The sequence below is a fragment of the Zalophus californianus genome, chromosome 12, assembly GCF_009762305.2.
Source record: "Zalophus californianus isolate mZalCal1 chromosome 12, mZalCal1.pri.v2, whole genome shotgun sequence".
Classification (NCBI taxonomy): domain Eukaryota; kingdom Metazoa; phylum Chordata; class Mammalia; order Carnivora; family Otariidae; genus Zalophus; species Zalophus californianus.
The window spans coordinates 62,806,577-62,822,471 of NC_045606.1; the positions used below are offsets into that span (position 1 = coordinate 62,806,577).

General features: G+C 37.3%; 3 protein-coding genes across 9 annotated transcripts in view; all 3 read left to right on the forward strand.

Moving 5' to 3' along the window:
* BBS9 (Bardet-Biedl syndrome 9) overlaps positions 1-15,895 on the forward strand; it is a 479,889-nt gene that overhangs the window by 12,462 nt on the left and 451,532 nt on the right. For 4 of the 7 annotated variants that reach the window (XM_027574543.1, XM_027574546.1, XM_027574545.1 and 1 more), the window contains 3 exons: positions 858-978; positions 8,268-8,418; positions 11,251-11,315. In XM_027574543.1, the coding sequence (XP_027430344.1) occupies positions 867-978; positions 8,268-8,418; positions 11,251-11,315 (328 nt within the window). In that variant the 5' untranslated portion in view covers positions 858-866. Of the gene's footprint in view, positions 1-426; positions 487-857; positions 979-8,267; positions 8,419-11,250; positions 11,316-12,975; positions 13,088-15,895 lie in introns of those variants that run through there. The other 3 variants (XM_027574544.1, XM_027574547.1, XM_027574548.1) reach the window with 3 other exon arrangements.
* On the forward strand, positions 3,192-4,330 carry LOC113911707 (E3 ubiquitin-protein ligase FANCL-like). Its single transcript, XM_035723293.1, has one exon. It carries the CDS (start codon positions 3,212-3,214, stop codon positions 3,584-3,586), a length of 375 nt encoding a protein of 124 aa, XP_035579186.1. The 5' UTR covers positions 3,192-3,211; the 3' UTR covers positions 3,587-4,330.
* Positions 3,192-4,595, forward strand: LOC113911706 (E3 ubiquitin-protein ligase FANCL-like). The gene has a single exon (XM_035723291.1). The coding sequence runs from the start codon at positions 3,812-3,814 to the stop codon at positions 4,328-4,330; it is 519 nt and encodes a 172-aa protein (XP_035579184.1). The 5' UTR covers positions 3,192-3,811; the 3' UTR covers positions 4,331-4,595.

Below are 15,895 nucleotides of genomic sequence, written 5' to 3' on the forward strand. Positions count from 1 at the left end.
AATTGATTGCATTTCCTAACAATTATTTAAATCAGTGTAGCATGAAGAAAAGGCTCATTTATGTTGGATAAGTGAACTTCCATAGAATCCCAGGGTGTGTGATGTTTGTGTTGTAATTCAGGAAGTCCAGTGGGCTTTCACATTTACTATATCAATATCAGTGGTAGATGTGACTGGCATATCTTCACTCTAGATGAGGAATCAAAGTAGAGGGAGATTTTATGGGTTGCCTGAGTCACAGGTGGTTAGTGACATAGTGGTATAAATGCCTGTGCACTCAGTTTTCCTGGTTGTGTTTTGGTGTGAATTTCCCTCTTCCATTTTGCCTTTCTACAATTAGAATGGGGAAAGTGTGTGAATGCTTTTTGAGTCCCTGTAATGTATCAGTTCCAGTGTTAGTCATTTGAACTCATTTGCTCTTCTCAGCAATCCATTGTGACAAGAGATGCTGTGGTCTTTCCAAAGACCAAAATGAAGGAAAATCAGGTATTTTGCTAAGGAATTATGTACTAATTAGTGCTGTTAGAATTTGAATCTTGATCCTCCAAAGAATATTTTTTGATACTTTGTGTCATTCTCTACCAAATGTTCCAGAAGAAAGAATTGGCCCAACATTTATGTATAGAATTTTTCAGACTGACTCTCCAATGGCTTTGCAAAATATCTGATTATGTTTCCAGTTGTTTGGATTTGTGGTTTCACACATTTCTGCAAAATATAAAAAATTTAAATTTAAATTCAGAAATGTTTTTCTTAACATTGTCCAAGTTTAATTTGCTATGCTTTAAGACATAATTAATTTATAATTCATGGTGTGAAGTAAATTTTTACTATAAATATATGCTTTCTTTTTATAGTGAACGAAAATGTCTTTATTTAAAGCCCGTGATTGGTGGTCTACTGTTCTGGGAGAAAAAGAAGAATTTGATCAAGGCTGTTTGTGTTTGGCTGACGTTGACAATACTGGAAATGGACAAGGTAAGCAACTTATGACCATGCCTCTTGGAGCAAAACTTTACAGACATAAAATAAAAATGACTTCATTTTTTAAAGTATACTTATTCACTTTAAAGTGTACTTATAGAACTTAAGTGAACTGTCATAATTATGCCCTAATTTTGAAGGTAGTTTTCCTTATAATATTTAGGTAGCAGACTGATAAATATAGTTCTTACTGCTGTTTTGCTCTTTGTGTTTTTCTGGTTTGTGTTGATTCTGTCATATGACTTGGAACTGGAAAAATATTACAAGACAATATTTAGTTTGTTTTCATTTGTTGTAAAATTTGTTTTCATTTTTTTGCAAAATTAGGTGGAGCTACTAAAATATTTTTAATTTTGAAGTATTTTTAGAAATTATTTTCAAGGAAAATTATATTTTTAAAAAATTTTAAATCTGAAAGCCATTCATACCAGAATGGAAAAGTTATTGTAGCTCTATTTGTTGATAGAAAACAATTATTAAATCATTACTTTCATTTTCATATTATGATACTGGAAACAGCATTCTGTCTTGGCGAGGGTGGAGGAGTGGGCACAATGGTAACAAAATCTAGATTTGCCCAGTGACTGAAGGAGTAGGAGGTAGAGAAGACTGAGTGTTTATGGCCCTTTAAAGAAACTTAGCTGTGAAAGGAAGAATGGAGGATGATGACTGGTGGTAATGTAGGGTAAAGACAAGTGGGAAAAATTCAATGTATAGCAGAGAGGATATATTAAAGCAGGGATGGGGCATCTGACTGGCTTGGTTGGTGGACCATGTGACTCTTTATCCCAGGGTTGTAGATTTGAGCCCCATGTTGGGTATAGAGGTTATTTAAAAATAAAATCTTAAGAAAAAAATAGAGCAGGGATCCAGAGAAGACAGTCAGAGATGGGATCAGGTGTGCAGATGGAAGGTGTGAGAACTTTTTTTTCACTGTGACAGAAGGCAAGAGGGTAAGAATGGATACAGATGAAGAGAAATTTGCAGGTCAGTTTGGGAAGTTGAGACAATAATGACCCCTACTTTTCTTTGGAGTGATGAGAGAGTGGAAAGATGGTATTAGTCATCTTGAAATTGTTTTAAGCAAAGCCAACTTGATATATAGAAGGATTCCTTACTAATCTTGAGATCCCAGTTGAAATTAGACTCCATGCATTTAAAGTGGTACTTACTTTCCTGTTCTTCTCAATTCAAGATTCAGATTCATGGGAGAGACAGATAGTAAGAAGTGGGGGTGAGTAGGAGAGTCTCAGTGGTGCAGTTTAGATTCCATGCCAGCCTGTGGCCTGGAGGAGAGTTTACTACAAGTATCCTAAGTGGAAAACACATAAAGCTGACTGAAAAATAGCTACTACATTTATCTTTTAGCTACTCAGCATTTATGTCTCGCATGGGGCAACTGTCCCTTGTACAACTCCACAAGCACGTGCTGTTACCCATCTGCATTGGGAGATAAAAACCATGCACGCGTACTGCTTCAGAGGCACTTTCAGGGAGCCCCAGCTGTGCAAGTCCAGGATCTTTGGGTGATATCCCTTTCCCTTGTCTTTTAGTCATGATCACGTTCCAATATTCTGCTGCCTCTAGACTCAGTGGTATGTACAATCTATCTCCAAACTTATATGTAATAGTTGAGGGAGAGAAGGAAAAATTTTAAAATTAAGATGGAGGAGTAGAAAAAATTGTATGGTAACTTAAAGAAGTCATATTGGAGGGATACCTTCTGTTTTGTATCTGGTTACTGGGCTGTGTAACTATGCTACTTACTTTTTTTTTTTACTACCTTCTGTCTGGTTAGGGCTCTTGGTCTTGAGTAGAGATGGAGGGACCAGAGAATTGGTCTAGGCCTGTATTCCTGAGGGATGTAGTACATTAATGCTTGCCTAAAGAGAACTGTAGTAGTTTCATTTACTACTGATCCAGACAGTATGGGGGAGGATCCTTGGAGATCCCTGGGTTTCACTCATATTTCTTTCAGCATCATTTGGCTCTTAGGAGATGATGATGAGGTAGTCCTGGTTTCTGCAGAATGGATTGTGGGAAGTACATTTAAAGATATATGCCTATTCCTGTCCAGTGAAAGCAAACTGTTTCTGTTTAGAAAGGAGAAATGCATTATTAAGATCTAAAACTGTATTCAAGTAGATAGGTTGTATTAGTTGGCTCCAAGAAAGACAAGATGCGGAATATAGAAGAATTTGGGGACAGACGACGAACCACGGCGGAGATGGAAGCGAGCCTGTTGCGCCAGTGCCCGCTGCTTCTGCCTCAGAACCGGGCGAAAACAGTGTACGAAGGATTCATTTCGGCTCAGGGACGTGATTTTCACCTTAGAATAGTGTTGCCTGAAGATTTACAAATGAAGAATGCAAGATTATTATGTAGTTGGCAACTGAGAGCAATACTTAATGGATACCATCAAATAGTACAACAGAGAATGCAGCACTCTCCTGATCTAATGAGCTTTATGATGGAGTTGAAGATGATTTTGGAGGTTGCTTTAAAGAATAAGCAAGAGTTGTATGCGCCACCTCCTCCTCCCCAGTTCTACGCAAGCCTTATTGAAGAGATAGGAACTCTTGGTTGGGATAAACTTGTATAGGTGGTTACTTGTCTCAGTACCATCAAGTTAAAAGCTGAAGATGCTTCTGGTAGAAAGCATCTAATTACCCTCAAGTTGAAGGCAAAGTACCCTGCAGAATCACCAGATTGTTTTGTGGATTTTCCTGTTTCATTTTCTGTTTCCTGGACACCACAGAGCTCCTTAATAAGCATTTACGGTCAGTTTTTGGCAGCCTTAGAATCACTGAAGGCATTCTGGGATGTTATGGATGAAATCGATGAGAAGACTTGGGTACTTGAGCCAGAAAAACCTACCCGGAGTGCAACAGCACGCAGAATTGCACTAGGAAATAATGCTTCAATAAATATAAACGTTGACCCCAGGCATCCTACTATGCTTCCTGAGTGCTGCTTTCTTGGAGCAGACCATGTGGTAAAACCTCTGGGAATTAAGCTGAGCAGAAACATACATTTGTGGGATCCAGAAAATAGTCTGTTACAAAACTTGAAAGATGTTTTAGAAATAGATTTTCCAGCTCGTGCTAACCTGGAAAAATCTGATTTTTCTATGGATTGTGGGATTTGTTATGCCTATCAACTTGATGGCGCCATTCCTGATCAAGTGTGTGATAATTCCCATTGTGGACAGCCTTTCCATCAAATATGCTTATATGAGTGGTTGAGAGGACTACCGACTAGTAGACAGAATTTTAACATCATATTTGGTGAATGCCCATATTGTAGCAAGCCAATTACCTTGAAAATGTCTGGAAGGAAATCCTGAAATAAGAATGTAACATTTCTGTGAAGAACTGGCAACTTGAAAAATTATCAAAAGGATTTTATTTGATATATTCACAGAAAATATAAAGCAAGACATACTAAAGTCAAAAGAAAAAGAATGATGAAGCCATAATAATACACGTCTGCCTTTGTCTCTTCAAAGTCTGTGACCTCCATATCAGCTGTAGAAGTAGATGTATCCCAAGATGAAGATCTTGAATTATTGAATATATCTGGACTGGTAGAATTTTGATACGGTTCATAAAATGAATTTGGGAAATATATACAGCTGGACTGTTGTGGAGAACTTTTTATTTCATTCAGAATTTCTTGAGACTCACAATACTTTTGTCTTCTCCTTGTGCTTTCCTATAGAAAAAATATATATTGTGTTATGTTTGAATTATCCTAGTATTTATTTTGTGTAGTCTGTAAGAATACTAAATAAAATGTGTTACAAAAAAAAAAAGAAGAATTTGGGGTTACCCTTTAAGTTATACTGATCAACCCTAACTCTCTCTATAAGACCCATTAAACTTGAATATTGACAGATTTGGTTATTAAACAGGGATGTGGTAGGAATCACCACATATGCATATTAATGCTTTTTGGCATCGAATTTTGAAAACTACCCCAAATCAGGCCTAGCAGTGGTATGTATGTGTGTATGTATGTATGTATGCATGTATGTATTTAAGTAGGCTCCATGCCCAGTGTGGAGTCCAACACAGGGCTTGAACTCACAACCTGGAGATTAAGACCTGAGCTGAAACCAAGAGTCGGACCAACTGAACCACCCAGGCACCTCTACCTGTGGTATTGATTTAGATTTTTCTCCCTGATGGGGAGATAGAGTTCCATTGGCTTCCATATAGCTCTCCCCATATAATATCCTTCATGTACATGTTAGGGAACCAAAAGGATGTTCTACTATTTTCTGTGAAAATACATTTCCTTTAAACTCTCAGAAACTCGGTGAGAAATCATAGGCTGGCTTTGCTCTCCCACTGGGTGAACTAAGTTAAAAAATTCATTTATCACTGAGTCTCCATAATTAACAACAACAGTATATTTCTAGGCTTCCAGAATTAGTAGTAACTCAGAGCCAGTATTCAGTATTCTCACAAAGTTTGGGTATTTCCCTTTCCTCAGTGTACCTGGATAAATAACTACTTGTCCTGTAGAGAAGGATCTGAGGAAAACTTATATGAGACATGTGTGGTGTTACAGCAACATCTGTACACTGTATTGTCTTTATTCAAGGGACTCTGAGTCTGTAAATTGACTTCAGTGTGGAAATGGGTGAGATGCCATGACTGTCTATATGGTGGCTTGAGTTAGTCTTTTTCAGAGACCTGTAATATTTTTGGTTATAGATTTCAAAAAAGGCTTGAGTTTGATAAACACATTATAGGACCTTCTTACAATTGAATACTACTCTAACAACAACAACAAAATGAACCACTGGGAAAAAAAGGGTCTTAATGAGTCGTTCATTTCATTCCTGGGGATCCCATTAATCATAGCTTAAAATCTGTGAGAATTAGACGGTTACCTGAGATCTGGTTACTATAAAAGTTCTACTATTTTAATACTCATACATACACATTTTGATTCTAGGGGTTAAATTGTCACCGTGTGGACTTCGCCATCCTGTCTTCCTCTTGTCTCTGAAGAAAGTGCTGTGTTGAAGTTGAATCTTGGTTATTTAGTGAGTGAAATAGGGATTAGGGCATGGCGGGATACATAGGAAGCTCAGTGAGGAGTGTTTTAGAAAAGTTTGGAGGTTTAAGTATATTCAAGCCTTCTAGACTTTGCTAGAAACCTCATTATGTAACATTGTAATCCCATTCTTTGTGATGAATGTCTTTGCTTTTATGCATACTCATTTGTTACTGTAATTTAAAACCTACAGAATCAGTCCCTGAATTAGATTCTTAGTGGGTAAGCCTCACTGATATAAGAAGAAAGAAATTCCTTCTGCAGAGTCCCAAGGACCTTGAATTTTATTCTTTACCCTGAGATGGGAATTTTGAGGTTTAAACTTACCGTTCTCTTATTTTAAATTATCTAGTGCTCTTAGAAAAGCCATCTTATATATGGTTTGGCATTCCTCCTTCCTGTTCAGTTGGCCTAGGGTAGCAGCTATCCAGTCCACCAGAGTGTCACCTGCAGTGGGCACAGGGTCCCAGATACCTGGAGGGTTAACTTGATTAACTATCTGTCACCGTGTACAATTTTATTGTTATTTAACCCTGCCTAGAGTCTTACTGTTTTGTGTCCCAACTCAACTCAAGAACCAATTTCCAAATATCCCTGCAGGAATTGGTACCTACAGTTTATTCTCTGCTGCCAATTTCTTTCTGAAAAATTTTTTTTGGTCACAAGTTATAGGAAACAACTCTGATAAATATAAATAAAAGAGGGATTGGAGTGAGAGTGGCATAGATCTCCCAAATGCAAGAAGAGTTTGATTGGCCAAACCTTAGTAGGGGATGGGAACAGCATGGCTCTAGAGACTGTATAGAACTCTTGGGATCTGTCATCAGATCATCTAGCAGCAGATTCCTGGTGTCTGTATTCAGGATTGAAATTCTCAGAATAGTACCTCTCTCATATGGTTCTTATGAGGATTTAATGAGTTAATACATAAAAGTTACATAGACCATTGGTTGGCATGCGATAAGCTCTCAGTAAATAAGTATGTAGAACTCCTACTTTTAAGTAGATGGAAAAAAGTCAATATTCTATACTAATACAGCAATTTCAAAACTGACACCTAAAGTATTAGTTTCCTAGGGCTGCCATAACAAAGTACCACAAATCGAGTGGCTTAAAGCAACAGAAATTTATTCTCTGGCAGTTTTTAGAGGCTAGAAGTCCAAAATCAAGGTGTCGGCAGGGCCATCCTACCCCTGAAGCCCGTAGGATCCCTCTTTGTCTCTTCCAGCTTCTGGTAGTCCCAGGCATTCTTTGGCTTGTGGATTTATCACTCTAATCACTGTCTCCATTGCCACATGATCATCTTCTCCTTAAATGTCTTCACATGGCATTCTCCTCCCTCCCTCCTCCCTCCCCTCCCCCTTCCTTCTTCCTTTCTTTTTTTTTTTTTTAAGATTTATTTGAGAGAGAGAGAGAGAAAGAGCAAGTGCAGAGAGGAGGGGCAGAGGGAGAGGGAGAAGGTCTCAAGCAGACTCTGCACTGAGTGCAGTGCCCGACTGGGAGCTGGATTCTACCACCCTGAGATCATGACCTGAGCCAAAATCGAGAGTTGGACACTCAACTGACTGCACCACCCAGGCCGACCCCCCACCCCGCTTTCTATTCTTATAAGAGAGTTTTATCGTACACCTAATTGAGTATGACCTCATCTTAACTTGATCTATGAAGACCCTATTTCCAAATAAAGTCACGGGTACTGGGGGTTAGGATTTCAACATATCTTTTTTTGGCGTGGGGGACACAATTCAACCCACAACACCTATCTTACCATTTCCCCCTCTTGTGTCCAAGTACAGACATTGTTCATCAGAGCATTCTATCTAGTGAGGGCTCAGAATTCTTTTGAATACAATGATTTCGACAGCTGTAGAGTTGACACTCTATGATGAAATCAGTGTACAACCTTATACTAGTCTTTTGTGAAAGGACTTGCTTTGACTGAGTGACATCAAAGCAAGGCTTATGAAAAACATGTAATATGTTAGTATGCTTGAATATTGGTGATATAAAAAAAGGTGTTTTTGAAAAGCTATGTCATTAAAATAAGTTCATTTTAATTATGTCATCTGCTGGCAGATTAGCCTTTGTATATGAAGCAAGACTTGATTGTTTTAATTTTTAAATTTTTCTTTTAGACATTAGAAAGTTTATTTCCAAAGACATTTTGTTGCTAATATTTGTTTCTTCTTATATCTTTTAAAAACATCTCTCTACAGATAAAATAATTGTGGGTAGCTTTATGGGATACCTAAGAATCTTTAACCCCCATCCTGTAAAAACAGGAGATGGAACTCAAGCTGAAGATTTGCTTCTAGAAGTGCATCTACGAGATCCAATATTGCAAGTGGAAGTAGGGAAGTTTGTTTCGTAAGTACAGCTCCTTAATTCTTTTTTTTTTAATTTTTAAAATTTATTTATTAGAGAGAGAGAGTGAGAGATAGAGAGCATGAGAGGGAAGAGGGTCAGAGGGAGAAGCAGACTCCCTGCTGAGCAGGGAGCCCGATGTGGGACTCGATCCCGGGACTCCAGGATCATGACTTGAGCCGAACGCAGTCGCTTAACCAACTGAGCCACCCAGGCGCCCCAGTACAGCTCCTTAATTCTGACATTTTATCTTACTTGGAGGATGTCATTCCCTGACTGTCATTTTTGTGGATGCTTAAATAAAAAAAGGATTATCCATGAGTTAAATATATTTTCTGATTACTGTTACCTGGGTGTTCCTCATGTACTGGATGAATATATATTTTTTTATATGGAAACCTGCAGATTTATGAGAATAATTTGGGACTTTTTTTTTATGGTGACAGACCTAACATGCCAGAGGTTTATCAGAAGTTTAAAGAAAAAGAGATAAGCTTTTAAAAGCTTTATTTAAAATAAATAAAGAAGTAGAAAGTATTCACTTACTTAAAGCACTAATTGCCTAGGTTATATAAATGTTTGTTTAAATAATTAGACAAAGTAGCAGTTATGGTATTTGACATTTACTTTGAAGCTTTAAAATGAATTACTGCACTTATTTGGTGTAGAAAGGTCCTTAGTTTCTTAAAAGAAGCCAGCTCAATCCACAAAGTAAATCTAACTTTTACAAGAGCTTTGTTTCAAAGTACTTGATTTTTAAAACAAATTTATTTTAGGAAGCTGTTTATTAGTTTGCATTTTGTGTAATATGTCTGCTTTTTATTTCCTGATGATACTGCTGATTTTATCTTATTTTCATACATGAGTTTTCTTAAAATTGAGCCTGTGTTTCTTAATCATTATAAAAGTATGTATTGTGAAAATTTATATAGATAGAGGTGGTCTTATTATTCCTTACCTTTTTTTTTTTAAAGTTCCCTTTGCCTTTCTAAGTCTGGGAATACCCTGAGCTCTGGATTTTGACTCACTACATTCGTTTGTCATAATTTACTGGCCCCAGTTTCCGTTTATTCAGGGCCTTGACTCTTGCTAGAAAAACTTGAACAACCATTCTTGAACATTGACCCCCTTCTAGTGATGTTTTATTCTGAATGGATGCTATAGGCAGGGCATGAGGTAGGACTTTTATGTACTGTGATAGGCTGGATCAGAGAGATTTTGTGTCCGACGTGGTTGGTAAATATCCACTCCATCTAAAAGTAAATGATGATTAGGTGCCCTTTGTATACCTAGCATATATTAGGCATGATAGGTTTATAAAGTAAGGAGACAGAAGGATTCTTGCCTCTAAAAAAAGCATTTTTATCTTTTCATTTTTTAAAAGAGGGAGGTGCTGTCACGATCATTCTGTTCAGTAGTCCTAAGTATAGCTTTTATCTATGTAGTCACTTGTTGGAAGGTAGGGGGTTAACATTAATGAGTGGATAGTGTACTAGTATTAACTAACCGGTACTATCTCATTAATCTTATCTATGAGATGTGATCTGTATTTAAAGAGAATGAAACTAGCTAGAGCTCAGAGCTTTAGGTCACACAGCCAGGATTTAGACCTAGGTCTATCTGATGCCATACTCTGTTATCTTTCTACGACATAATGTTCTTTTCCTGTGCATGATAGAAAAATTGTTTTGAGTGTGCAGGGCAATAAAATTTTTTTGAAGTCAGTATTGAGTATGTGATAGTTGTATATATTTTTTGCATTTTCTGGTAGTAGAGTGAATGGTGAGCATTTACATTCATTAAAACGATGTTTTGCAGGTATTATCTAATATAATTCTTGTTTTGTAAATGAGAGACTAACACTCTGAAAGATTAAATGATTACACAGATGCCAAGGTGCACAATCAGGACCCCAATCCAGGTCTTCGGATTTAATTTATAGTCTTTCTAGTTTAGAACAAACAGAGTCTGTATCAGATGTTGTACACTGGAGGACTGCTTGCAGATGTGTTTTAAATTTAAAAGAGTTGCCAATATTTAAGAACCAGAGATTTCACATAAAATCCCTGCTTTCTGGGTTTTCTTGAAAAAATGTGGAGATTTGGCCACATGCCCAGAACTGAGTAGTAGTTACTTCCTCTAGTCTGGCCCTACTCTGCAGCAGACCACAGCCATTTACACCCTTTGCTCATTTCTATCCACTGACCTGATCTTGAAGACTGGACTTAGGATTTCTAGACTGTGTTATATCTTGGAAACCACTTGATAGGGGCTGAGAAGTGTATTGGTGACAGTGGCAGTTTAGTCCAAACTGAAATATTTTCAGTGCCTTTAATAAAATTTCTGAGCTGGAAGTGACATATGCCATTTACTAATAATGATTAGCATCCTGTGATGCTTTATACTTTACAAGGTGCTGTTGCATGATTTTATTTCATTTAATTGAAACCTCTTATTTTCCAGAGGGGGAAACAGGCTCAGAGAGATTAAGTAACTTGCCCAAGGTCATAGGATAATTACCCAGAGAGACAGGGCCAGAATTTGGATCTCTGTATTAAGGGATAGCCCTCATGAAGCGGCCTCGGATGTGACTTCTCCTGGGAGGCTCCCTTGACTTCAGGCAGTTAGTTCCTTGAGGCAGAGTCCTTGAGCCTCTGGGATTGTCAAAGTGGGTGTTTGTTGTTACGTTTATTTTTCAGTTTTGAATGTTATGTATTAAATTTTTAGTTTACTGATAGTATGTTGTGGTTATAATCTCTTTTAAAAATTTTATAATTTTTTTTGTTACATCTGAAATTGATATTTAAACTTTTAAAAACTTTTCCCATTTTTCAGAGGTACTGAAATGCTTCATTTGGCTGTGTTGCATTCTAGAAAACTTTGTGTCTATTCTATCTCAGGTAAGAAACATTTTTTTCTAATGTAAAATTTGTGTTAAAAACACCTTAATATAAAAACTTTTAATATTATGTAAGAATAGATACTCACTTATGTTCACTTGCTAGAGAACACACAAAACATTTGGTTGAAGATTATCTTATGGTTGAAGATTATCTTATCTTGGTTAACATTTTCCCTTGTTCATTTATTTTTTCAAGTACTTAGGCTATTACATTTTTTTTTTTTTTTTGGTTTGCTATTTATATGCATATGTAAATTTCTAGGGGAGGATTCCTTGTAATCTCCTTCTCAGGAATTGTGTCCAGGATTGTCTGTGACTAATAGAGGCCAATTCTGTATACTTAGGATACTTGAGTGTTTTAAAAAACTTTTATTTTTTATTAAAGCATAGCTGACACGCAATGTTACATTAGTTTCAGGTGTACAACACAGTGATTCCACTTCTCTATACATTGTGCTCTGCTGTGGCTACCATCAGTCACCATACAGCGCTATTATATTACCATTGACTATATTCCTTATGCCGTGCCTTTTATCCAGGACATTTGGGTTTTAAGAAATGTTTAATAGCAACAACAAAATGCATTAGATGCTGAGAGTCATGGTGGTTTAAAGTACTCTTTCTTTGATGAACCTTAAGTGTTTTCTCTTTACAGTTCAAATTTCTTGGCTTTTGGTTGTTTTTACTCAGCCTGCCTTAAGGCACTTGTCATTCCCTGACACTGTTCTGTAGGTACCAGTATAGCAGTTAATTATAGTTTGGTTTCAGCATTTTGATCCTTATTAAATATAAAAGTTAACTTAAAAATTTTTGTTGTAGTAATTAGATAAATTTTAGTTCAAGCTGAGAGAGTTATTTTCATGGATGTCAATATTGGGGAAATTTTTTTATGGGTACAATAAAGCTAATTGTTTGGGGGTCTGTTCCTCATACAAGAGGTGGTCTTTGGAGTTTGCTATAAATATTAGCTTCTAGGATTTGAATTTTTCATACTCATTCTCTTATTTGGGCTTTCTTTGTATTTTGCTTTCAGTTTGAGTAGTGATTTGTCTTTACTGTATTTATATGTGTATATTTATATACCCTTAACCCAGTGTGGAGCCCAGTGTGGCACTTGAACTCATGACCCCGAGATCAGGACCTGAGCTGAGCAAGAGTCGGACGCTCAACCAATTCAGCAACCTAGGTGCCCCTGAGCTGGATATTCTTAAGTAGTCTCTTTTTGGGGGTGAAGTTCTGTTAGATTTCAAAGGCAGGCTTGGTAACCTGGACTATGGTATATGGTAGGCATATGTTGACTGTGTGAGTGAACTAATTTTGGGGTAGTGCTGAGGCAATTGGTAGGGGCTCTTTATTACTGTATGTTATTTTTCTTCTTCTTTTTTTTCCTTTGTTACCACTGTCATTTTCTTTTCCACTTTTCCATTTATAAGTCAGAAGCCCGATATAGTACCTCTCTGTCATTGGTAAACACTCCCACTGGTTTCATGGTAAAAGATGTTGCTTTTCCTAGTGATAGGGCAAATATTTAGTGTTCCAGAATAAATGGAGAAGATGTGATATAGGCTACTTTCCTGCATGCATCAAGTTGTTCCTCTGTTTTCCATCATTAGGCTTTTAACCGTGAGGTGATACTATTAACTGGGTTTCACAGGACACGGAGGAGGAGAACTTGTGCACAGTTACCCCTGAATACTTCTCGGAGAATTGGTCCCTTCCGGAGGTTCTAGGAGGGCAGGAGAGGGAAGAATCCTGCAAACTAGAAATTACGTAAGACTCTTGGCCTTCCCTGGTCCCATTTGAATGATGGCCCTGAAAGACAAAACCTCTAGGGTTTCCCTGGGGCATAGGGCATAATAGATTAGTGATAAAGTGTATGTTTATCCAAAAGACCTGCTGAAAGAAACTGGCATGTTTGGTCACAACTTGTTTATGGGACATTGGTATTTTCCTTCAAATTAGTGTTGAAAATGAAAGTTATTTGTCATGGGAATGGTGATTTTATTGCTCTTTTATTCTTTGTATTCATTTGCAAGCTTTGTATTCTCCTCTAAACTACAGTCCCTTAGGTCCCACCTCACTTCCCTATTCTGTCTCTCATTTCTTCAGCCTCTTATGATATTTGACAATTTGTATATTTTTTCTGGCTTGGCTTGAATTGAGAAGCAGGAAAGTTAATATTTTTGTTCTGTTGAATATGTTTCTTGAGGTTCCAGACTGAACTTTTACCTAGCTTTTACTATAACAGGGCAAGCGTAAACATTTTTTAGTTTAAATAAAACCGCTGGTGTCAACAGATGAAAGTGTTAGCTGAACATGACATTCTCACCTCCAACTGCTCCCTCCCCAAATAGGTTTTGTTTTCTTTTTATGCTGTGTGCTTCTAAAAAAAGATTTGAGGCATACTAGAGGAGACCTCCTGGACACACCAAACAACCCTTCATAGTCAGGATGCTGTGCTGACCTCTTTTTGGTGGGTGATATGTTATCAATTGCATGCTTAATATAGAGAAATAGCAGGGTCTTGCTGAAATGAAGTTAGCCCACCTTATCATACCTAAAGGAAAAGCATCACATGGCATTTCAGATTCCTTTCTTTTTTTATTTTATTTTTTTCCCATTTTTTATTGTTATGTTAATCACCATACATTACATCATTAGTTTTTGATGTAGTGTTCCATGATTCATTGTTTGTGCATAACACCCTGTGCTCCACGCAGAACGTGCCCTCTTTAATACCCATCACCAGGCTAACCCATCCCCCCACCCCCCTCCCCTCTAGAACCCTCAGTTTGTTTTTCAGAGTCCATCGTCTCTCATGGTTCATCTCCCCCTCCAATTTCCCCTCATTCATTCTTCCCCTCCTGCTATCTTCTTCTTCTTCTTTTTTTTTTCTTAACATATATTGCATTATTTGTTTCAGAGGTACAGATCTGTGATTCAACAGTCTTGCACAATTCACAGTGCTCACCATAGCACATACCCTCCCCAGTGTCTATCACCCAGCCACCCCATCCCTCCCACCCCACCCCCACTCCAGCAACCCTCAGTTTGTTTCCTGAGATTAAGAATTCCTCATATCAGTGAGGTCATATGATACATGTCTTTCTCTGATTGACTTATTTCACTCAGCATAACACCCTCCAGTTCTATCCACGTCGTTGCGAATGGCAAGATCTCATTCCTTTTGATGGCTGCATAATATTCCATGGTATATATATACCATGTTTTCTTTATCCATTCTTCAGATTCCTTTCTGATGGGCTTCAGTTTTTGAGTAAATGGTTACAGATGTGTGAGCATAAGCCATACTGATTATGTTCTCTTAAATATTCTTTTCCAAAAATTATGTACTTCAGCAAGCATTTGCTAAGCATTTGACATATTTATAGAATTTTAATGTTTGCTGTGAGTGGGCAAAAAGATGTGGTTCTTTACTTTTGATAGGCTTATATAATCTAATTTGGTTATTTAACACAATGAACCTTTTAATTTATTACTCTGTAATGGCTTTTATTTCATTTAACTTCATTAGATTTCTCCACAGTTATCTAAAATTGCACCAAAAACTGTTGTCAAGGTGACCTTTGATTTTTCCAGAGAGTTTTTTGTTTAAATCACATCATGTTTAAATAAGGCCAATAGCATCAGTGTTCTAATATTCATTTTACTTTCTAATTGATTAAACTTCATATATATATATTTTAAGATTTTATTTACTTATTTGACAGAGAGAGAGATAGCAAGAGCAGGAACACAAGCAGGGGCAGTGGGAGAGGGAGAAGCAGACTTCCTGCAGAGCCCGGAGCCCGATGTGGGGCTCGATCCCAGGACCCTGGGATCATGACCTGAGCTGAAGGCAGACGCTTAATGACTGAGCCACCCAGGCACCCCAATGAAACTTCATATTAATTTTAGCTATACATGGACTGTATTTATAGAGATACACTTGCTATATTCAATCTGTATATCCCAGGACAAAACCTGTGTATAAGTAATTTTAATCTGTGTCATCGATGCTTCTCTAGGAAAAAATGGTCAGAAATTTTATATTTTTCAGATATTTTATTCCAAAGTAGTATCTAAGGAAGACAAATTGTCTTCTGTTCTCCATAGGTGCATTATTAAGTTTTAAAGTGCTATTACCTGAAATCTGAAGATTACTACTGCCTTTGGAGCTTTTGCAGAACACAAATCCTAGTGTCATTTCATGCCAAGTTTGTCTAAGTATTGAATGCTGACCCCTGTGTTCACTGACCTTTCAGCTAGCAAACATGTGTAAATGCATTCCTTACTCAGAGGAGTTGATTTGGTTTTAGGTACAGGATGAAATTTGTAATTTCTGTAGGGACAAACCAAATTTCCAAGTTTCTTGGAACTTTTTTTTCCTGGTTTCTTGTAGGCTGGACCTCTCCTAAGGTTAAGGCTGTGAGTTATTTAGTGTGTGTGTGTTTCTCTTTCTCTTTTCTTTTTTTTTGGCCCATGTGGTTGCGATTACCCGTTTCCCTGCACCTTACTGATTTTACTACCATTTAGATTTCACAAAGCTTTCATCTATCAGGGTTAGCAGGCAAATTT

Coding starts and splice junctions, on each gene's coding strand:
- LOC113911707 (XM_035723293.1), top strand. CDS start 3,212: ATGGAAGCGAGCCTGTTGCGCCAGTGCCCGCTGCTTCTGCCTCAGAAC.
- LOC113911706 (XM_035723291.1), top strand. CDS start 3,812: ATGGATGAAATCGATGAGAAGACTTGGGTACTTGAGCCAGAAAAACCT.